The 25,881-nt window shown below is 36.4% G+C and overlaps 1 protein-coding gene across 1 annotated transcript in view; it reads left to right on the plus strand.

The window, feature by feature from the left end:
- LOC149808522 (uncharacterized) overlaps nt 1-24,255 on the plus strand; it is a 91,929-nt gene extending 67,674 nt beyond the window's left edge. Inside the window, exons 9-10 of the mRNA XM_089978445.1 lie at nt 13,219-13,290; nt 16,537-24,255. Coding sequence (XP_089834571.1) covers nt 13,219-13,290; nt 16,537-18,185 — 1,721 coding nt within the window. The 3' untranslated portion in view covers nt 18,186-24,255. The remainder of the gene's footprint in view (nt 1-13,218; nt 13,291-16,536) is intronic.
- The last annotated feature ends 1,626 nt before the right edge of the window (nt 24,256-25,881 follow it).

The following is a 25,881-nucleotide window of genomic DNA, read 5'->3' on the forward strand; positions in this document are numbered from 1 at the left end:
TCTGCGTTTATCGCGTCATTAACAAGATTAATATCAACAAGAATAATATCATTCAGTACCAAGATCTTTTCCTCTCCGCAGGGTAAAGTAACACTAATATTTTGTTTCCTGGTATCAGCGGGCCTGTAACACAACGGCACCTGTAATGTTGGAAATTTCTCGCAATGCAGCTTAAATAACATTTCCTGAATAATATCACGAATAATTTTCCTACTAGCAACGATCAAATGATCGGGACGCCACAAATTTAGAAAAATATCCATCGGAGTCTCGTCGATTATTCTTCTCATCACATCGCATTGAAACTTATTCGGTTGTAATCGAATTATTTTTTTGAATTCGGTCAGTAAAATATCATCGGATCTATAATCGGCGTCGATTTCCTCATAATAGTCAACGAAATTCCTGAGCCATTCGTGAGGAGATTCACCATCAATCGGATCAGGCTGGCCATGATCTCCGCACATTATCACGGCGGTATTTTTCTCCTCCAGCCAGATCAGGAACGATTTTAATACAACTAAATTTACTGTGCAAATTTCATCAAATATTATAATTCTGTTGATATATTTATTTCCCATACGAGCCGAATCCCATAATCCACCGCTGTATTTGAAATAACTGTGATACGTACAAGAATCAACGCCGCGTTGCTTTATTTCTCGCCCTAATCTGTGAGTTGGAGTCAACACTATCATATCAGATTTCGCAAATAAATTTATCACTCGCGTTGTTTTACCGCTACCACCAGGACCATTTAGGTAAACGAATTTACTACGTGAAATTGGATCAAATGCGGATGCAGCCGTCGATATTTCCTCAAATTTATCTTGATGAAATTTATCGCAATCTTCGACATCGGCGTCCTCACAGTAATCTAGGATATCTTCGTTTTTTATCCTCCAAGTGCCCCAAGAACCATCAGCGATTAAATTTTCTAGCCTATACTGATATTTCTTATCGATATAAAACGAGTCCGTTGCGACCCTTACCGCGATATCAGAAAATTTATTTATCATCGACAGTAAATTTATACTCACATAAGCGAGCATCGATGATCTCAAATGCGTATACTGCGCTGATTCTCCGTCAAGGTAACTAATTACGGTACCTAACTTTACTCCGTCAATGATAATATTTTCTCTGTTGCAGAATATTCCTCGCGATACCGTATCGGCAATAATAAAATCCATTTCGGCATCGTTGATAAATAACCTAGCGTGTCGGTGTTTATGATCAACGGATCCTCCTTGAGTAAATTTGCCAATTATTTTTCTTCCGATATCTTTCGCGTTTTCACAATCCGTCGGTAGCCACACTTCAGTTTGTTTTCTATACGATATAATCGCCTCGCTCACCGTCAACGATATTAACATTGACGAATCCAGCATATATCTCAACAACACCGTAGGAACCCATCTGCGTTGAGATAAATGCCGACCAAACCAAATATAACAAATTTTATGTAAATTTTCAGCAAACTCGAATGAAGTAACACAAGCGAATCCGGTCATGACAAAATCAGGCAACGGTCCGTTAATTGCTACCCTTGTCATTTCGTTGGTGGGATGGCCGAATTTAGCAAAATAATCCGCACAATCGCCATATCCGAGGAAACTTCCAGGATAGCACGCGCTCATGTCAACGGATATCATGTCTTTGAAATAATATTTGGTATTCCACAATCCGCCATGGCCGTATTCGATACAGCTAAGTTGAATATCAGCGAGAAATTCGTTTCTCGTAGGTTTCCATGAATTTCTTTCTCTGGCAGCGTGAGCAGCAACAGACGGAACAGTAAAGCAGTTCGTTAATAACTGATCAGGATTTGACGAATATTTCGCCGCGATATTTTTCATAGATTCATGTAATTTTTCATCTCGATAAATATCCCCTCGAGGCAAGATAAACTGATCATACCTTTCTTCGCTCGAGAATAACCAAACCGATATCGGATCAGATGCGGCTAATATTTTGATATATCGGAACATAGCATCAGAATTATCCTTTGCGCCTTCCACGGGATAAAATTTAACAGCGCGATTTCGCGGAAATATCATTACCGATTGTGACCACGCATGTGAATTATGATCAACAATTTCGATTGGTACTCCTCGAGATCTATACGGTGACGAATATAATATTTCTCCCGATAGTGTTTTCACCGTGATAGGAAATTTAAGTTTCTTACTCAACACAGCAACATCATCAATCGATGCGCCATCAACAACTGTCTTCGCCCACGCGTTAATTTTATCCAACCTCAACTGAGTCAGACCAGATCCACGACGAGCGTTTTTCATGTGCTCGATAACACGCTCAGCCACGCAGTTTATCATTGGAGATTCTTTCATCGCAGGTAGATTTTTCATGTCAGGATTATTATTTAGCCGATAAATTCCATAAACAACTGCACTAGATGGATATGCCCTAGCATAATAAGGACCGTCAATTCCCAATAATAATCCTGGCTTCGAATTTTTATCAAGAACAACATTTTTCTTACCGCCACGCACGGGATCTCGTTTATTGCGAATAATCCAAGTGTCGTCAGGCATTTGTGCAATAAATTTTATTCCAAAGATAAATCGCTCCTCGGAATGCGAGTTTTTTATATGCTCGATTATCTTCTTGGCCCGTTCCAGATTCATCGTAGCATCAACAGAGTTAGTTTTCCATGTCGACCAAACATGAATCCCCCCATCATCGAAAAATTCTTTTTTGGCACGATCAACCTCAGGTATAATATATTCTGCCTCATCAAGATCAAATGTATCCATTATTATATTTTAGACAAATATTTAAATTATAATATGCAATGCAAATGGATACCAATCGGATCAACAAAATCATGCGACAAATCCTGCAGAGGCGATTATTGTGGCGCTCACATATATGCGATTCGACGAGGCAGTAAAGGACCACAGCGGTGCTTAGTTTGCCAAGTTGGCACTCGAGGAAAAACTCGATTGTGTCTGGCTTGTGGAGGGAAAAATTATCGGGAATTGCGGCGATATTATGAAAAAAGATCCTCGTCGATAATAACATGCGAAGAAGATTATATTAATCGATTCAAGGCAAATTACGATTTAGACAAATGGAATATTGTATATGGAACTGAAATCGACGATTCCTGCAATGAAAATCACACACGAGTTTAGATCTCATCCTACGATCAAGGGATACGAGTCATCATCAGATGGTATTGTCAGAAATATCAGAACGAAGAAAAATGCTGGTAAGGTTGGTAATTCGGGTTATCTCAGATTTACTGTCAGTGAGAATAAAAAAACGAATTATTTCTGTCACAGATTTGTGTTCGAATGTCACAAAGGACCTATCAGGGATGGTCTTGTTATCGACCACATTGACGGAAATAAACTTAACAACAAAATATCTAACCTTCGCGCAGTAACTCCAAGTGAAAATTGTAAATTTAATGGCGGATACAGAATACCAAAGGCAGTTAAATCAGTAAATAGAGAAACAAATGAAGAAATTATATTCACGTCGATGAGCGCCGCTGCAAAATATTATAATATTAATCCAGCATCGGTGCATCGTGCGGCAGAAAAAATAACTAGCGCAGCTTTTTCCTACAAATTTGGCGAGTGGATCGAGTTTTACTATATTCCGATAATATCCGAAGAAAATTAATTAAATATTACAAAATTAATATAACATGAATGAACAAACCATAAACAATATTATCGAAGCTATCGATGACCTGAGAAAAAAAAATATAAATCTTCCCTCGGAGTTGGACACGAATAAAATCCGATCCGAATTCGAGACGATTGTTCAGGGGAAACTTGAATACAAATACACGCTGCCGTCAGAGTACAAATTAATAAAAAAGATCCAAATTGCCATGTATCAATCACTTGCGACAGTCAGCGATGATCGCGTCGAGGATTTTGTTAAATTATCGACGCTGGTGGAAAAAGCTAGGTTGATTTTATCAGACGCATATGAATCAAGAAAAATTACAAGCTCACGCGTCAGACAACTGAAAAAACTTGTCGATGAGAGCAAGGCCAAGGAAATTTCTGATCCTTGAATTTTCCTGAAGATTTCCGCAAACAAAAAAAAAAAAAAAAAAAAAATTAAAAAAATCTTCCAATTTTGAAAATTTCCCCGGTTTTTATTTATTTTTTTGGCCCATTTTTCCCTGGTGTACAGATTCAAAAAATCTGCGATTCTCACGATTTTACCAGCAGATTGATACTTATCGTTTCCCCGCGTATATCAAGCAAATTTCCTTTCTGATCTGTTAGTTTGAAATTTATCCTTGACAACAATCGATTGTGGCATCGCAGGTAAAACGGATTTACTGGTTCTTTTATTATCAAATAACCAGGAGAAGCGCTAGGTGAAAACGAATACAAGATGAATCCCTGCTGTGCTTGATTTGACTCTGACGAATCAACATTGTAGCTGCCCTCGACAACATCCGCGTGAAGATAAATCGCGATAACTTCTGTTATATTGACGATACCTGGCGAGATATGTCGCCCTTGCCCGGCGGGATCATTATTATGCCTGAGAATTAATTCCGATTGTATTTTTTTAGTCCACGCGGCATGTAACTTCGGAAATAAATCATCGATGGTATCAGTAACAGATTTTCTCATTTTATCAACATCATAATCGGGGAATTTGAAATTTGGTAGCGTTTCCTCGGTTAATCCAAATAATGTCATAAATTTTTGTTTTTCTCCTGAATTTTTGATCAACTCGAATTTGCTAATAGGAAGAACATAATCGGCAATTGATATATCGTCGACTATCGCCTGAATAAACATACCATGATAATATTCAACATCATTCGCGAGTTGATTTAAAATTTTCACGCGTCCGATAATTTCGCTACATGAGCCTGATTTATTTAAGATGCATTCATGAAAGGATTCCCGCAATAAATTTAAATGTAATTTATGTTCTTGATTAAATTCGTCGAGGGTTCTTCTTACCAAGATGCCTTCTATGGGGGCTATTATCCTGTTAATGTGGGTAGCGTCGAAGATTTTCACACCGGGGGGAATTTTAGGAAGAGGCAACCACGAGAGAATTTTTTCGTCCCTAAAATTAAAAGCGAACACCATCAGGTTAAATTTGTGGTTGTTCATGTAGCTGATGGCGCTATCGATCAGAAATTTGTGTTTGATATCTCCGTACCATCCTTCGTCGGTGGTAAAATCTGATTTTTTTGGCTCCGGTAGTTCTGGAGGAGCTTCCTCGTACCAACCTGGAATAATAAAATCTGATTTTTTTGGTTTTGCTAGAGGTGCGATTTCAGGCCAACCTAATATGGTCCTAATCGATGATTGGTAAATATCTACCATGTACGGCGATTTCACTTCTATCATCGATGACAGTGTTGGTTCATGCGCAGATATCTTTATTCCCGGAGTAGCATCGCCGGTTATATTTGATATTCTACTGGTAAATTCCTTATCTAGCTGATCAATTTCGTAACTGCCTGTTGGTATGCCAACGACGATCCAATCAGGTGTTCCATCGGGTTTGCTTTTGTTGGCAAAAACAAGTGAATTGTTTGATAATAATCTGCCAAATGATTTCGATCTAACATTGGGCCAGCTGTTATAGACACGCAGTTGTGTTAGTGCAATTTCATTAACGCTGATTGGTGTTGGAAAATTGATGCTAAATTCTGGACTGGTTGAACTTAACGATATTAGTGTTGTTGTCGGCGGTGTCGTGTTTGTCACGATCTGAGCTAGTTCGGACATTATTAATATTCATTTGTTCAATCTCGGAGTAAATACTGATCATCGAGGAAAATTCTGGATCGGAGATAACGCCATCGTTGAGACTTTCAGAAAGCAGCGATGATAATTTCGAATACGCGCTGTTGACCTTGGATAGTTTACTCGTGTATAGAGACAATTTCTCACTCGTGCATGAAGATATCTTTTTTGCGATGATATTGAGAACACCAGCGATTGTCGTTGTTGACGAGATTATTATCGTTGCTGCGATCGGCGCGATTGTTGTTACCGCGGATAAAATTATTCCAGCACCAGCGACTATTGCACTTACCGCGTACACAGCAACATCGATGGCAACTAATCTACGCTGGTATTTCTTTATTTTTACCTGATACTCGTCGAGTAGCTTTTTTAGCGAATCCTGCCATGAACACGCCTGATTGTATCGGTAATCCGATGCAGTCATTTATTAGTTAATTTACCTGACTAATTGGATTCAGTGTGATAAATATTCGAATATTGCATGATAAGGCGTTGGTTCTGTCGTGGTTCTATCTGGTGGTTCTATTGTAAATATTTCCCTGGTATTTTTCTTCATGGAAATAATAAAAAATCCAGGATAATATTCATGAATTTCATGAAATCTGGTTGTTACCTTAAATTTTATCTTGGAAATATATTGTACTCGATATACGCCATCAAACGGCGCGACAAAAGTATCAAGATTTCCAAGGGGCGTCCATGTGGCTCCCTTTGTTTGTACCACAAGTGGCATAAAATAACTAGTATCTTCTGTCATTAATTCCACTGGTGTATAAATACGCGCAAATCTTTCAAGATTCATTGACGATATTTTTGTGTTAATATCGCTAATTTTTGTAGTTGCGTCGAGAAGATCCGAGCTCAATTTTGGTATATCAGTGGCGTAAACGAATCTATCGATCTTTTGGTCAATAGCTCTGTCGTACACTGATGTATCGACCTTTTGACGCGCTAATTCACGTACCATGTTAATTTCATCGTTGATTTTTTTTATTTTCTCATCTGTCGATTCACGCATCGCGTTAAACCCCTTGGTAAATTCGGGAACAACAAGATCGCTGAGTTTATTAATTTCCTTGTTGATATCGTCGATTGTTGCTCTCTGACCTAACGAGATATTTATTTTGGTAATTTCCTCGTTAATGGATTTTACTCTCTCGATGAGATCGCTGTGTGATGTTCTATCGGCTTTTTGAAAAATTAATGCGCGTGCCGATTCAATATCTTTGTTGATTTGGGCGATATCTTCGTTTATTTTCTTTGTTTTCTCGATGAGATCGCTGTGTGTAGTTGAGGAGGTTTCGATGAATTTTTTTATATCCTCGTCGAGTTTTTTATTGAGATTTTTTGATGTATCGTCTAGTTTTTTAAGATCGTTAGTTAGCTTGGTAAATCTTTTTATCATTCTGTCCTGAAGATCGTCGTGTAATGCTTTATCGACCTTTAGAAGCATCGCCGCTGATAGCTCTTTGTCGGATTTTTCTACATCCGCGATATTAGCCTTTAGTGGCAATACCGCTAATAGATCAGTAATATCAGCTATAGATTTCAACACTAATTCTGATTGACGAGTAAATTGACTGATATGATCATTATATTCTTCTCGCTTGATTATATCAGTTATTTTCACGTTGCTGGTTTGTAATCTTCCTTCGGTATTTTGAAAAACAGCAACTTCGCCAGGATCCACCTCTGACAGCGATAGAAGATTGTTAATATCGCTCTTGGTTGCGAACTTTGATAGATCGACGTCAGTCACTTCTGCTTTTTCCTTCCTGTAGATAAATCTACCGTAAATATCAACCATGATATTTATCTATGACATATTCAAATACAATTTTATGATACGGACCGGATGATTTTGAAATTGCATCGAGGACGTTAATTGATTCAGGGCCGCATATTGGTGGATCCGCTAATGTCTGCGTTGGAAGTGTCGAATACCAAACCGGAAGTTTCAGCGAAGACACATAGTTGATAAATTCATTTGGCGGTGCTAATCCGTACGAATCAAAATAAACGACTTCGCGAGGATTAATCGCGTAGGCAACCCAGTGTGTGCCAGGGCCGGTATTTTTATCGAGATTAATTATTCCTGTCTCGGTAGAGTTTGGTTTGTCTGGTAGTTGATCTCGCATAAATACACCTCTGAAAAATTTTACTTTTTTATTCTTTATTTCGCTAAGTAAATCTAAATTTGAATAGGCCGTGCTAATCTTAGGCCGGATCCGTATGGGGGGCGTCTTAGATAAAGGCCGTTCCCCTTTTTTTTACTGTATCTCCCTCCGGTAACTTTTCGCATTACTGTGGAGCCTAATTCAGAACCTAAACCTCCGAGCGCGCCTAATCCGAATGCCTTTCCAATCGCCGGAAGAGCCATTTTCGCTAGCCCCAATAGAGCAGCAGGGAAAATACCGCCTGTTTTGACCATATCTCTGATGGCGCCTATGGAAAGGCTCACATGAACGCCAGAATTTGCTGATTTGGCCTTGGTAAATCGTTCACGTTGACCTCTAGTTAGCGACAGTTTGTTAGGCCCACCGTGAATCTGATCGTTTTTCAGTGTTAATTTCATACCGCATCGCTTTGATATCGCTGTTTGGAGTTTTTTCATCTGACCTGGGGTCAGAGTTACACTGACGTGTTCGTATGGCATATTAATAATCGCTTAATCTAAATTTGGAATTTGTCACATGTTTTCGACAGGAGCGTCAATAATTCTCATTCTGCCGCTGATGCCTTCCAAGATCATTGTTCTATCACCGAGAATCACCGCGATGGCTCTTGCTACTTGTCCACCTGTGTCAATTCTGGCTTTGAAATGGATATCAACGACGGATTGTTTTACCAAATCGAGATGCTCCAGGGAAAAGTAATAGATAGGATAGCGAGTATTAAAATCCAACTGTGATATTTGCAATCCGGTATCGATATTTTGATCGCGGCCCATGAAACTTAGCAATCGATGATACGCGCGAGCAGTCGAAAAATTTTCAAAATCGATGGCTATTTCCTCCGATGGTTCTTGTTGCCCGTTTATCCTTAGTGAAACGTTTGTTGCATCGAATCTATCGAATATCATGTGACTGCGATCTTGATTATATCTATCTGCAGATTGAAGGGCAACAAAGATATGCCTAGGTGCCGAAGCGCCCTGTTGTGACGCAATTCGCCAGGTAAATATTCCGTTGATATTAACATCGCAGGAGTCGGTCATCGTTGTCAGCCAGGACATGACGGATTTTCCGCCTTGATTCATGAATGATAATAATTTTTCTTCCTCTAGCATCGATGGAACTATCGCTGGCATCCACAAGGTAAATTTAGTTAGGATTACCTTGCCTGCATCACCGGGATCTCGCCAGATGGCTTTGTTATTGCCAGCAGCGTCTCGAACGAAAGTTATCGTGTGTTTTGCTCCGTAAATAACTTTTCTGAAATGCCTGCAAAATCCAAAAATATGAGATAGCGGAATTGCGCAGGAAAATCTTCGTTCATTTCCCCTTAACATAGCCCTTCTCGTGGCAAATCCAAGGTTATAATTGTCCTTGATGCCGATCACCACTGAAAGAACATCGGCGGGGGCGGCGCCAGCGGCATTTCTCGGCCTACCGATACCATACGGTAAATGTTCAGGGTCATCGGAGTTATCTTTGGCGAACATCATACTAGGACCGGCTGACCTGGTAAAATCATCCGAGTATCTCGCTAGTCCTATTATCGTCGTTGCTATATCAACGTTGTCCGTAATTGATTCGATCTCTCTTCCGTCGATCATGTAAGTGGCGCTCTTGAATAATGCCATAATACCGTTGTTGACAAACCCAATACTAAAATCTGCTTCATAGTTGGTATTATCTTCTTTTACAATTCTCCCAACAACCTCGATATATGCCTCAGATGGAAGAAAATACCTTGTTGTATCGTGGACTTGAATTTCCAAGCGATTATTTGTATTTGGGTCAACTGCATCGTACGAGAAATACTGGAAATCCCGCACGGATGTATCCCTACCTACAGGCTCGTCCATGTCGAACACTTCATTTGACACTTGTGCGAACATTTATTATTAAGAATATCATCTAAAACGAAGACCACCTCCTGAAATGAAACTTGTATTTGCTAGATTTGTCTTAGCAACTTCCCTTGCAAGATTTGTATTTGCAATTTCCTGCGCTATATTTGTCTTAGCAACTTCCTGCGCTAGATCGTTTATTTTTTTATTTGCTGCGTCGTTTATGGCTTTACTGACTTCGGGTGGCATTTCTCTGGTGATGGGTAATTTGACGGGTTGTTTTTTGCGCACTAAATTTAATATTTTACTTTTGACAGTATTGAAACCCTTGCTGGCCAAATTACCGATACCAGAAATGGCAGTCTCGCCGATCTTTCCTATTGCTTTTAACCCGAACTGTTTGATCACGGGTCCGATTTTAGGTATTATTCGCGTAACGAGACTTCCAATGATATCACCGAATCCATTGCCGTGGATATATTTGTACACGGGCAATCTAGAGTTTACTATGCGGACCTGTTTGGGTCTGCGCTGATGTTTGTGAACAATCATGTTATTTCAATTGTGTTGTTTTAATCGATGAGCTCATCGACAAGTTCTTTGTAAATGTGAGAATTGATGATGCCACCGCGGAATAACCGCTGACAAATATCTGAGGCTTCGTTGATTACTTCGCGAGAGTTATTTCCGGCTCGTTTTCCTCCGATTAATACCTCGAGGCGAGACACGTCGTTGACAACACTGTCAGGGCAAATTGTATATCCGCTTCCTGTCTTTGGTTTTGGAAATTGCGATGGCGATAACGCTTCCTCGAATTTTTCTCCTGACGATGTCCCTGATGACGACGTTAGTGGCGAATATATTTCTGGTGAAGATGAAGGGGTACCCTTAAAAAACCAACCCTCTGTTGGATCAATACCCCATCTTATTTTGGGGGAAGGTAAGGGACCCTTCCAGTTTGTCAGGTTGGGGTCGAAGGGGGGTAATGGTTCGGGGGAGGGGATGTAGGGCCTGACTAACGTATAAACATCTCTAGTAGATGGTGGACTTTTTGTCGCTGTCGCTATTTCTCTAGTAGATGGTGGACTTTTTGCCGCTGCCGCTTTTGTTGATTTGTATTGATCAACCTTCAATAAAAATTTTGCAAAATTTTCATCATTGTAAACTATCGGTTTTCCTAAACTACCAAAATAAATTATCGCCTGCCAATCAATTTCTCCGACTTTATCAGCAATATCTTTTCTCAAAAATAAATTTTTAGTTTCCTGAGAATCATCCGCAGCAACTACCATTTTTTTAATATCGTCATCGATTAAATTCATATGTTCTTTGTTCAAATAACTATCTGCGGGTAATTTAGGATCAATTATTAATGAGCCGTTGTACACAGATGGTTTATATTCGCTTGGTTGAGTTACTGATTCCTGATCACTCTGATCTTTTTTCTTTTTTGATTTTCTCTCCTTTTTCTGAGGTGGAGTTCTTTCTTTTGGTCTAGCTCCTAATTCCTCTGGTTGAATTATTGGTTCCTGTGGTTGAATTATTGGTTCCTGTGGTATTACCCTTCTCTTCCGTGTTTTAGCTTTTTCTTCCTTCTCCTGTTGTTTTCTTTCTTTCGCTTGCTGCCTTTCTTCCTTCTCCAGTTGTTTTCTTTCTTCTGCTACTTGCTTATTATATCTTTGTGTGTCTCTTGCTGCTTCTAAAAATCTCCTGTAACGCGGATCCGTTACCATACTCACATGTGTTTTTCCCGAGTAAACTTTATATACCATGTTGTACCAATTATCACGAGTTCCATATCTTTTTTTTCCTATTGCAGTCAAATATTCATTTCGATCGCTAAAATAATTTTCTGCAAATTCGCCAATTTGATCTATGGTATACAGTGCCGAGAGCGGTCGTGATATCATATCCCATCCCTCATCGGTGAAATTTTCTCTTAAATTCTCGATATTAAACTTCCCTTTTATCATTACAGGTTTTCCTCTTACAGGTTTTCCATTATCTGCTCCAGAATCAATTGCAAGTTGTTGCCCCTGTTGTGCTGCTGCTATTGCTAATCGCTCGGGTAATGTTCGTGATTGTTCCTCAATACCTTTCAACATAGGAAAAATTCCCTTTTTCCTGGTATCTGGATCTTTTTCGTCGCCAAATACAACTTGCTCGATTGTTCCGGTAACTGGCTTCAACCATTTCGATGATACCTCGGAAATTCCATGTTGTACATCTTCGTAACCACGAACATTTCTCTTAAATAATCGTTTTGTCGGGATAAGCTTCTTTAATGCCGCTAATTGCTCTCGCGCTAATCTGGCAGAATGAGGCTCTCCAACTGTACTAGCTTTCGGACTCATATTATTTTCAACTATATTGTTTTAATGCGAGGTAAAATTAGGATCAGCAGCCAAACTTTGCAAACTTTGTCGACACCAGAATAAATTCCCCCCCCCTTTTTTCCTTGTCTAGAATCATCGATTTTGTACACAAAAATTGCAATCGGGGTTGAATTTACGCAAATTAATTTTCGTGGGAAGGCTTATTTTTGAAATCTGAGGCTTCTACGGAGAAAGTTCTCGTAGGAGGCTTTATTTGGTCTGGAACGTCTGGTCTGTACAACTTCCCTGCTGCTGAATGTTAGATGACAAGGTAACTCATCTGATGACGTAAAATGGGTTTATATCTGATTGCATAATTTTACTTCATGTTACTCGACTACTGCAGGTTACTCGACTAAACAATGCATATATACATATTACGTTTAAGAGTGAAAGAAGTCAATTTTATTTTGGAGTCGAGGTGAACCAAAGTTAGGCTATTTCAATTCTGCATGATGACTTGATTTTTGTAAACTTACCTACAGCAACTTACAAGTTATTTGTCCATTGATGATATGAAAAAAGACTATCAGTTGGGTGATCAGTAGTTACAGTCTATCTAGCCAGGACTTAAAAAAGAAAAACGACACGTAGCAGACTGGTTGATACTTTTGGATGTAGTCTTTTGTATAGGTTGATGAAAATAATGCTATTTTAAGTATCCTATCAGTTTTTGTGATTTTATAAAAATAAACGAAAGCATGTTGGTATTGCTATTAGAACTTTGTTTCTAGATCGTCATGGGTCTTGTAGGACTTATTTATTCTCATTCTTCCAGATACTTGCTTGCTTGTAGGACTTATTTATTCTCATTCTTCCAGATACTTGCTTGCTTGTAGGACTTATTTATTCTCATTCTTCCAGATACTTGTTTGCTTGTAGGACTTATTTATTCTCATTCTTCCAGATACTTGTTTGCTGAGTGGATGCAGATTTATTAAACAACATTAAAATGCACAGAACAAGAAACCTAGAGTTATATATCTGGTCTCTAAATTTGCTTATAATATATTTAGAAGGAAAGCTTGTAAGTGAAATTAATTTCTTTTCCTAGCACCAGCAGAAGCTGTATTGTATAATCCCAGTGAAAAAGATGTCTTGGTGGATGAGGAGACCTCACCAAAAGGTAATCTGAAGTATATTGTAATATGACTGTGCCATATTCCTTTTTGTTTGTGAGGTTGGGTTAAATACCATATATACTTGCTTATAAGTCAACCTTTTTTTACTAACAAAATTATTTATGCAGAGTGGTGGTCATGTTATAAGCAAGATAAACAAAAATACTTTAAAATCTGACTGTACCATGATGGTTGTATATCTTGGGACATTATAAGTCTTGGGACACCCATAAATATTTTCAAAACTATTTTATCTATGACTTTCAACACTTTTGCATGCAAATCAATCGATGTATAAAAATTCAATGAAGAAGTTTCAAAAATAATGCTTTGAAAATAATTGTTATACTGTGAAAACTTGGTTTTAATTTGTTTTTATGTTAGCAACCATAGCCATTGAAACACATATGGTAATCATGCTAATGTTATTGAGCACATGGAAATTAAACGTCAAAGTGCTCGGTCACAAGACAAAATTCCCTCTTACTCAAGCTATTTTCAAGGTTTAAATGCATACAATAACTAGCATGGATTGCTGTCAGAAAACAACAGAAAAATCTGCTAATTATAAACGAAGGAGATGCCAAAATAACCACCTTGCCAATGTATATATTTTTATGTTCAAACTTTCTTTCAGTCTCAAAATCCCAATTTTGTAATTTTTAATCTTTCTTAATTATTTTTTACAAATTCCATGCCTAATGCCAATGTGATCGGTGAACATATTTGAATGAGAAAGCAATTTGAAGTAAATTGTTTCTTAGAAAATACTTAACTGATCACATTACTTGAAAACTCGTCCAACCACCCTGTCATGCACACATCCACAATGGTATATCACTACGCTTAAAAACTAGCAACCCCGTTTGGTGGGAAAGGGAGATAATGGGCAAGAGTTATTGCCCCTTGTCTATATGATGCAGATACGAAAGTCAAATTTGCATTTTTTTATTGGGGTTGTATTCTGATATCCTAACATTAATGTAATCAGGCCAGCATTATTGGAGTAACGTAATGTACTCAAAAAATGTGCTTTTTAATGCTTTTGTTTGAGTCCTTGAGTATTAGCTGTCAAAGTCAGTGCTGCTGTTCATATTTGTTTGCTTGACCTTTTACTAGCGGGAAACACAACAGACATTTTTATCACTGCAAAGGCAACACAAAAACTTGGTTACCATAACATGCACTTCTCATGCCTTGTTAGGAAACGATGAATGAAATGGACAACTATATAGAACGAAATTTTTCACTGAAATATTTTAATATAAGCAAAATCATTTCTTATTTAATAACATTGGAAAACAAACTAATAAAAATTTACCATATGTGTAATAATGGTAATTTTTTGCATTAATTTGGCTTGAAACAGTTCCAAGAAAACATACGAGATTCTTGAATGTGAAACCACTTGTCATAGATTCATTCTATTTTGATACTGCATACTTAGTGGACCAGTCTGAATTGAAAATAATTGGCACCAGATATCATAAAATAAGGGGCTGTATTGATGTGATTGTTGGATGTTATATGACTGAAAAATGAGGAGAGGGATTTTGTTAAACTTGAAAAACATGTTGCACCGGACCGTTGTTAAGGGACAAACCATGGCAGGTCAAGGATGCTACAACAGTCATTATTTTGTGGATTTTACGACTATTCTCGAAAGATACTGTAGACATGTGGACTAGTTAAAGTGAGTGTTATGTATAAATATTTATCCATTTATTTTGTGTTTATACTCTTCCACATGGATTTAGCCAATTTAAGACAAACAGTTTAACTGCAGATCCAGGTAAGTAGCAAAAATAAATGTACATTAAATAAAATAAATATGTACATTTTTCATACAATGTTATATAATTATGGCATGTAATACATATATTGCTCTTTTTATGCTCAGATTACGCTTTTTGTCACTTATATTAGTAATAAATTACGCTTATAGCTCTTTTGGGGGACTGGCATGAGTGAACCTACAACAAAGCAGTTCAGGTTCACATTTAATACGATTTCCCTTTGATTGCATACCAAGGTAACCGATCATTTGGATTGATGGGTACCTGGTAGAAACTTCTGTAAATTTTGACATCTCTATCTACCCCGAAGCAAAGGTAATTAAATTGCTAGAAGAAAAGAAAGGTGAAGGCAGTTATGGTCTGATATTTCTAAGAACTACAAATTAGGTTTCTTGTATAATAATGGTTTGAACTGTTACCAATGGCTTCCAGATTAAATGGACAAATGTTACAGACTTGACTGTACTACATAAATTAAATAAATATTTTTATGATCTCCTTGTAAAGAAAATAAGGTGAGAATTCTTACGCAGTAATGAATGCATATTTACACATCCTTTCTTTTATTCAATACAAAATTCATTGCTTCATATATTTGTCATAAGCAATATAGGAAGTATGAATATTCTAGGATCTTCAAGCAAAAATGATAGTTTTGACTTAATATAACCATAATCAAATTTGCTTGAGATTAAGTTTCATCATCATTAACAGAGAATGAGATGGCAGATTGTGAGAAAATTTTTAAATTAGAGGAGAAAACACCAGCAATTAGCAGCTAAAATATTTATGTCCATGCCTTATATGTGTGTGTGTGTGTGTTGTTTGGCATTGTTACATAATTTGATTTAATAATGTATCCAAGTGTCTAAGATACATGTAAATAACTTGACCTATTATATTGTGAAAATGAAGCTTTCTAGTAGTTTCATATAATTTCTGTTCTTGAGAAAATGTATATGGTGTTACATAAAGACCATAATTGTCAATCGGTGAAATACTTCTGTTTGAAACCGATTTTTGTTGCGTTCACAAATTGTCTCATTTGGAACCAGATTTTGTGTTTGTATTTTAGAATTTCTGGCCTTGGATTTAAAGTAGACCAATTCAGACTGTACACTGATAGATGTCTCGTTGCAATAAGTATAAGTTTGAGATTTGGAGTATAAAATGACCAGGAGATGAAAATGCTGGATCCAATATGCCAAATAAAAACAAAAAAAGTAACATTTTCACCCTTCTGCACACACACACATAGGAGATAGCCAATCAAAAACAGTGTATTTTTTACACCTGAGCATCTTGTAGCAGCCCCCAAAACTGCATTTTCTACCTTCATTCATGCTAAAATGGAAAGAATCTCAAGTGGTCAATTAGTTTAGGATATTGTAAGGTTGAGACCACTAATGTCTGTATAAATGAGTTAGATATGAACATAGTTTTTTAATTTTACAGGTATGCAAGCCATCACAAGATATTTAATTAACCAATATAGAACTATGACAGCTGTACCTCTTTCTCCTTGCTATGAAGAGAACTTTGAAGATGTTTCAAAAGTGTACTGTGACTTGGACATCATTAGCCTGGGAGAAGATGTGGAAGGTATGGAATATATCAATCCAACAGTTGCATCGTGCAAGGAAATACTTGGTGGTGATGATAAGAATGTAGGTGCTGCAAACAATGTTTGGCCAATACCGGCCGTGATTCTTGGTGAATGTGGAAGTGGAAAATCCAGTTGGTGTAAGAATCTAGTTAACAAGTGGTGTGATTATCATGACAATAATGAAACGAATTTAAAAGAAAGCGACTTGGGTGTTCCAGAGCTTGCAAAATTCGACATTCTCTTGTATATCACATTACAAAATAAAGGAGAAGGTTTATCCTTCCTGGAATACGTAAGGAATACTTTATTTGTTAATGCTGCTGATTACTTTGAATACATCATTAGTTGTAGTTCGCAACCTATGACATCCATTCTTCTTTTGATTGACGGTTTTGATGAGGTGACATGCGATCTTAAGCAGAGTTTGAACTTATTAAGGGAGAACATACAATGTTCGATAGTTGTTACATCCAGGTCCAATGGTTTAGATTGTTTGCAAATGAAACCACTACGAATATTCCAGATACAGGGAATGAGTCCCAGTAGATATAAGGAATATGCAAAGAAAGTTTTACACATTCTCAGTGAACGACGTGTCGAAAAACTAAATGTGGATCTCTTTTGGACGTTTGCAAAAAATATCCAAGTACTCAACATGTGTCATCTCCCTCTACTGTGCTTGTCTTTGATAAAGTTTTGGATTGAGAGTAAAGCTCTTTCAGTTGACCTAACAGATGTCCTTCTTTCTATTATTGAATATTACCTGCGACGTGCTATGACCAGGGAAAAGTACAAGACGAATATTTACAAAGTTTTGGAGCAGCAGCACTTCGATATATCCAAATTTATTGCAAAAACAAAGCATAAGCAATACCTGAGAGATCATGGCTATCTGTTGAAGGTTATCAGTAGTGAAGCTGAAAAGCTCTGGTATTCGCAGATGCAGGTCAGTGCTGACAAGAACATTGCAGAAAATCAACCCAACACAATGGACAATGGGATTGATGTTGAGTTGTGTGTTGAAATGGGAATTTTGAAAAAAACATTTAGGGAACAAATGGAAAGAAAAAGAGCCCACATTACATTCAGTCATCCTCTGTTCTTTGATTTTTTTGTAGCGTCATCGATAGCATTGGAAAAGCGAGATTCATGTACAAAATATATGACCTCGACAAAGGCTGTTGTCGAAAATAGTTATATGATTCACATGCTGTGTCAACTTGCACCAAATACTGGACAGGAAGTCATAAAGGGTATAAGTGAGCTTAAGCTTTTTAATGAAAATAATGAGAAAGATATGGATACAGAACGTATGTTGTTAGTCCAAAAAATAATATGCAATATAGAATGTAAGGACCCCCTGTTACAGGGTGGGACGCCAGTCAAATGGCTTCAGACATTAATGTATACAGATGAGCTAAGCAGTGCAAAACTTTCAATTCTTACTGAGGGGTTGAAATTCACAAAAGAACTTAGTCTTTCTTCTGCAGGTTTATGAAAATAGAAATGAATGCATATTCCGACTGCCCATATTGTCCAAGTTACACGCTCTTCAAGTAGATGTAGAAAATTGTACATTATTGCTACATGAAGAACAGGAATGGAGCAAAGGAATTTTTTCTGAACTACTTAAATTTGTGCTAAAGTCTGTAAAGATTGACGTAAGAACAACAGGATACATTGTGGAGGCACTTGGCTCTTGCAAGGATCTCCTTACGCTTGAACTTTGCCCCAAAGATGATGCAGATGAACAAATACTTACAGTGGATGACTGGAAGGCATTTCTCTCCTGGGGAAGTCTAGCAAATGGTATTGCGCATATGACAAAACTAGGCATAGTCCGCTTGTATAATCTTACAATTGGAAAGCATTTATCTACATTAATTAATAATCTATGCAAGTGTCCAAAGCTGGAAATTTTAGATCTCTTGAATTTGAAAGAGACAGACATGGAAGAGATACCAACAATTAATACCAGTGATAGAATATTGTGTGACTGTATGCACCACAGAGTGAAGAGTTCCATAAAAAGTTATAATATCCCCAAGACAGTACTGCTCACAAAGAATACAATGTCTGAAAAGTCTTGGTTAGTACTTAGTAAGCAGTTAGAGACTTTGTCTCCCAATATTTTACATGTAGATCAGGTATATCAATCAGGTCTGGTCCTGAATGACCTCTTCCAAGGAATTGGCAGGTGTAAAAACCTAACTATTCTGTCCATTTGTTGCATTCATGCTGGAAATGATTCAGTGGAATTATCTGGCTTAAAAGCTCTACACAAGCTTAGGAAATTGACCGTATGCAAAATTACATTACCAGATTCATCTTGGAAGGAACTGTGCAAAATAATTGGCAAGCTAACCAAATTAAAAGAAATATCACTGGCTCATTTGGAGATGAAGACTTGTTTTATCAAGGTACAAAAGTTATCAAAACTGATGCTTCTTGAGATGATAGAAATAGAACTGGAAGAAGAATTGTGGACAAAGTTAGCAAACAAAATCATGTCATTGCCCAAACTGAAAAAGTTGCAATTGATCTCTTGTAAAATATCCAGGAATGGATTTTCACATTTCTTTGATGCATTGAAACATTCTTCCCTTCATGTGATGAATACACAGGCATCAAATATTGGGGAAGGTGGTATGCTTTCCTTGGATATGGTTGCAACATCAAAAGATGTCTCTGCAAGTTGAATAGAGAATTTCCAAAAAACAGAAATGTGTTTCAAAATAGCTGTCACAAACAATTGATTTGCAGTCTCTGTGCATATATATAACCATACTTTTTATGATGTATAGAGATGTGCCAACAATATTGCCTGAAGAATTTACTTCACAGGTCTTGGATAAAAGTTGGGATCCACAAATGTCACTTAATGAAATTGTTTTCCAGACATTGCAGTGTATTGAATGAAATGTACGCCAAGCAACACTCTGTCTAGTTCACCTATCTTGTCAGTACTCAGTCCCAAAACATCATAATCAGTGATGAAGTTAATGCCAGCATTGCAAAGACTAGCGCAGCCTTTGGTAGACGACATGGGAAGGTCTGGAACAGAAGAGGCATTAGTCTACAAAGTTGAAGGTGTACAGAGTGATAGTACTCCCTATGCTATTATACGCCTGTGAAACTTGGGCAGTGTACCAGCGCCAGTTGAACTTTTCCACAAAACTTGCCTCAGAAGACTCATCATCATCGAGTATCAAGACAGGATTCTGGATACTGAGGTTCTTGCCTAAGCAACCCTGCCCAGTATCTACTCCATCTTAATGCGATGGGCAGGCCATGTAGCTCACATGCCAGACCACCAGCTTCCAAAAAAGATCTTTTGTGGCAAGCTTGAACAAGGTAAATTCAATAAAGGAGAAGAGAGAAAATGATATAAGGAAGCTGTGACACGTGACAGCAGACTGCCCAGGATGGGGTCGTTTGGCACTCGTCAATCACTAAAGGTGCTGCAGCTTGCAAGGCCAACAGGACAGCTGCGGCAGAGCAATGGAGGCAGGCCCGGAAATCCTGAGCCAGTAACCCACGATCAACGTTGCTACCATCCCATGTCCACAGTGCCAAAGAACATTCAGGGTTCACCTACACACCCACATAATATTTGTTCCCACTAAAACACTGGATGAATAAAGTGGTCCTCATCAACGTGATAGACGAACTATATATGTCAAGCAGTTTGTTCTAAGAAAAGAACTGTGGACCATGTTACATTATGCATATTTTTACAGCCAACTAATTCACAAACCTGACTAAATCATATGAGCTTAATGACTTGGTGCCGTGTCAGTCATACAATTGTTTGTCTACAGCGACCAGATGGAGAACCCATTTTAGTATTCTGTAAAATTGTGGGACCAATTTATTTGTTTGAATCTTTCTTTGAAAATATTATACCAAACGTTCAAGTACACTTCCCTAACTTCTCTAGCAACTAAATGGCCTACATAGCAATAAGAAGTAAAATAATTTTTTTACTTTTTAAAATTGTCTAAAGCAGTATTGATAATTCTTGGGTGAAATGTATCTAAGGATATGCTCCATAAAAATTGTGCAAAGGGTGATTTTTTAAAACACTGGTGCTGCCACCATTTCATTTATTTAAAATCCCTGACCCAAAATTCAACTTTGGTAGATATGGACCTTTCATTTACTATTCAGATTTACACTATGAAGGCTGATGTGAAAGTATTTATGGTTCTCACAAGTAAAAACATCATTAAGCATTAAATAAGATCTAAGATTTACACTATGAAGGCTGATGTGAAAGTATTTATGGTTCTCACAAGTAAAAACATCATTAGGCATTAAATAAGATCTAAGATTTACACTATGAAGGCTGATGTGAAAGTATTTATGGTTCTCACAAGTAAAAACATCATTAGGCATTAAATAAGATCTAAGATTTACACTATGAAGGCTGATGTGAAAGTATTTATGGTTCTCACAAGTAAAAACATCATTAAGCATTAAATAAGATCTAAGATTTACACTATGAAGGCTGATGTGAAAGTATTTATGGTTCTCACAAGTAAAAACATCATTAAGCATTAAATAAGATCTAAGATTTACACTATGAAGGCTGATGTGAAAGTATTTATGGTTCTCACAAGTAAAAACATCATTAGGCATTAAATAAGATCTAAGATTTACACTATGAAGGCTGATGTGAAAGTATTTATGGTTCTCACAAGTAAAAACATCATTAGGCATTAAATAAGATCTAAGATTTACACTATGAAGGCTGATGTGAAAGTATTTATGGTTCTCACAAGTAAAAACATCATTAAGCATTAAATAAGATCTAAGATTTACACTGTGAAGGCTGATGTGAAAGTATTTATGGTTCTCACAAGTAAAAACATCATTAGGCATTAAATAAGATCTAAGATTTACACTATGAAGGCTGATGTGAAAGTATTTATGGTTCTCACAAGTAAAAACATCATTAGGCATTAAATAAGATCTAAGAAACTGCATCAGATGTTTTAGTATATGACTATCAAATAAAGTTATCCTAATTTGGCTGATTGATAAATGTAGATAAAAATAATTTGTTTTTAAAAGCAATTAATCGATTTAGGTTCAGTTTGACATCACACATTATTGGATAGGGTTTCAACCAGGATTTGCTGGTTGAGGGATCTAATCACCATTTTGCTGCCATTTTAGTGAATAGAAAAAGATGGTATCCACTGAGTTTATATTTACACGTTTGCTTCACTTCTAAGGTACTCAGCTCTTCCACACCAGATAAACAATATCAGGCCTGAATGAAACATTACACTCAAGTCAGAAGAGTTATAATACTACTGTTCTGTCTAACCAAATATATACACATCTTTGTATATAATATATATGGGGTTATGGATACCTTTTGTATAATGCATGTGTTCTCAGCGTTAAGAGACATTTTAGAGAGAGTTCCATTATATCCCAGTTTAATAACCTGATAATATTTCAAGTCCATGCAAGCTGTTATACTTGAACCTTTTTTGAAGTAATATATACAAAATGTATACGAGATGTGTCCATGATACTGAGAAAGTTCTGAAGAATACATTAACCTGATATTTGCTATAAAAATTCAGCTTGAGTCCCAAAAGTCTTGGGCACTGTTTCACAAGACAACATTCACCAGAGATTTCCCTAATATTTTATGTACAACTTTGTATGTGATTATAATTGTTCTGTAGCAAGAATTATGTATGCTTTTTTCATAAGTTTTCTTTAGATTTATTTGTAATTTATGTCAAATTCCATACAGTCATAAGTGCAAAGAGTGTTGTTAGTATGTTGGTGGATAGCACAATTCAGACAGCAGGTTATATTGAGATGACCCCCAATATTTCAGTATATATTGTTCATGGCTCTTTTCTCAAGAAAGCTAATTTTAAACACCTTTTAACACAGTCTTCATAAAAGAGTAGCATGTAAACACTTGTTCACATAGCAATACATTTTACTGTATTGGTTAATCCAACAAAATATGAACAAGTGTGTATTTATACAGGATTTAGCAATTAACCATACAATGTGAAATTAATAAAAATTATGCCCATAATTGCCCAAATGGCACTGTACGTATGGGAACCAAAATTAAGATTCGAGTCACATGAACAAATTTTGTACTATTATGTCAGATAAATAGCTTTATTCCCCCTTGTTGCCACAGTTAATTTTTTCAGACATCCATCATGTCAACTTCCTTTGCAATTCGGCAGAAATGCCTACTATTATGCAAATTTAGTTGTGAAATGGGTATCTGCGGTAGATAGGACAACATCAGATGTACAATAACCCCCAGTTTTGTAAGGTTGTATGGTCCAAACTAAGTGGAGTTTCTTTTTCTCCATAATACTTCTTGCCTCTCCCTCCACCCCATTATTTAAATTGTACGGTATTAGGTATAAGCTGAACACATCATATCAATAAATAATGCCCTGTATATCACCCAAAATAGCAAAGTCATGTGCTTGCCAAGGGAATAAAATCTGTAATTGCACTGATTGCTGTTAAGATGCAGCTTTTTATTTTTTACAGCTTTAAATAGATATCCTCTGGTAAAACTTTGTTAACTTCATGTACTTCTACTTCAGAGGTTGCATTAATCATTTCACTATATATATATATATATATATATATATATATATATATATATATATATATATATATATATATTGACAATTCAGTTTGTAACTGTCTTTTATGTCTATGGCAATTCGAAAACTGAAAGGAGGAAAATACACATGCGGCAACAGTTACAGGATTTACAGAAGGTTGTTTGAGAAAGAACCTCAAAAATTGTGGATGTTTACATTTTTGAAAGCAGTGAATCAAAACACAAAAATAGAAATAAATAATAATTAATAAAGATAAACTATACATGGGAAGCCTTAAAAAATGTTATAAATGTTTGTAGCAAAGGCTAAGCACAATTCAAAACAGAAATACTATAATAAACAGAAAATATTTTCAAATTTGCCTTTGGTTTCCTAAATCCTTGTACCTTGGGTAAGTTATCCATGGTATAAAAGACTGGGCAGATGTTAGTTTAAGAAACTGTTTTAGCTAGAAAAATATAATCCCTCAATAAAACATGTATCATGAGAACTTTAAGTTTTATTAACTTCATGTTAAGTGTAGGTTTTCCAGTCTTACATAAGTTGTGTGTGTTCACCCATGGCATTTTATTTCTTTTAAATGACAATTATACTACAATTCTAATAATGTGACAATTATATGAGAGACAGAAATGTTTTGTCCAAATATTCCCATTCCCTTCCCAGTGAAAATGAAATGGTTGTTCTCTTAAATGGCAGTTCCATATGGTGAACATGCTAGGGCAGGCATGTTCACCCCACAGGTTGCATAAGACATGCTTTATCGATTGTATATCATACTGTTTGATATCTGTACCATACCTCGGAGGAATTTGCACATAGCTGAGCTAGGGTGATTTCTTTGATATTGTTGTCTACACCATAAAGCATTTTGTTTTACTGTCCCAGCTATAGATACAAATTGTAATTCAAGTAATAAACCTTAATAAATAATGCGACAGCTGCGTTCTTTGTATTTTGGCCTAAACACAGTGTCACAAAGGTTAGTTCGATTTGCGTCACTCTTTATGAGATTGCTTTTGTATGAGACAATAAATGACATGCAGAGTCTGGTACTGATAAATGATCAGTTATTTCTCTACAAGGGAGACGATAATGACTCTTGTCATCACCATGTAAAATAAATACCAAGTGAAGAGGCAGTATCCTTGTAGAATTTATTGAGTTTTTTTGTGTGTTTTTTTGCCAAATAGCTAAAACTTCATTTATCTAGGTAGCATACTATTACTGCTAATAAATATTCCTGTGAAATAATAATAATAATGATAAACTACTAATAATGATAAACTAATAATAATAATGATAATGCTATTTGGTTCATATTACATAAATTTGTTATGAATGATGTTTGAGTGTTAGGCTTGCCTTCTGAGGTCACCTAATTACAAAGGCCACATTTGCCATTTCCCATGGATGAATCGTGTAGACAGGTCTGACTTTATATAGATCTGTATTGATTGAGACATTTCCTTATGTTGTTTCATTTGTCTAAAAAGGACTTGATGTATAATCTTTAATGTTGCTAGTTTCATTCAGTTCCAATGTTATTGCAGATATTTAACTTTTTCTTACAGCATTGTATATAGTGCTGAAATTTAAACATAAATGCCAGACACTTGGGAATTTTCTTTAATAATGAATTCTTTGAGAACCATCTTTACATCCCACAAATAAAAGATTAGCATTTCCTTTAATGATTTAAAATTGTATGAATGTAGTTCAGTAGATTATTAATTTCTCTCCTGCTGATGATTATCATAACACCCAAAAGAAAGTGTTAGAGGATATACAATGTAGAATTTTAATACTGAAGGAAAGAGAACGTTGACAAAACAAGGGTCAGCACTAATGTTGAAGTCACATGACAAATGATAAATACATTTCTAATATAGATCATGTCTTCTATTCATCAACTTGACACCAGGAATTGTATTTCTACAGCTTGTTGACGTCAGATGCCAAGAACATGTTTACTTGCATTATATACATGTAGTTGGTGTGGCTATCAGAATGTTGTTTCTAGATCATCTTGACTCCTAAAGTACATATAGACCCCCACTATTGCAGATACTTGCACAATGGGAATATAGTGCATTAAACAACCATACAAAATTTATAGTAAAATACCCCTTACAAATATCTAGTCTCTATACATGCTTATATTTCAGTAAGAATAACTTGTAAATTAATTTACTTTGTCTCCTTAGTGTTGATAGAAGGGACCCTAGAAAATAATCCAAACGAAGTAAATGCCTTGATGGGAGAGGAGACCTCAGCTGAAGGTAATCAGAAGTATATTATAAGATATCTGTGTCATATGCATTTTCTTACTTACAGTCAAGTTACACAGAGGAATGCCTTATTTTAGGTAATGATAATTTTCCTTATAAAAGGAATCAAGTATAATAGTAAATAATCTATTCATACAATTTAAAATAGACCTTATAACTTGTAGCCTCTGTTTCATATTGTTGTTCTTTGTCTTTTAAGATAACATGAGCTGATTATTCAAAAACTAGCAACACCTTTTGGTGAGAAGGGTAGGTAATGGGTAAGAGTTAT

Source organism: Sinohyriopsis cumingii, chromosome 1 (assembly GCF_028554795.1).
Source record: "Sinohyriopsis cumingii isolate HCF-2022 chromosome 1, ASM2855479v2, whole genome shotgun sequence".
Lineage (NCBI taxonomy): Eukaryota > Metazoa > Mollusca > Bivalvia > Unionida > Unionidae > Sinohyriopsis > Sinohyriopsis cumingii.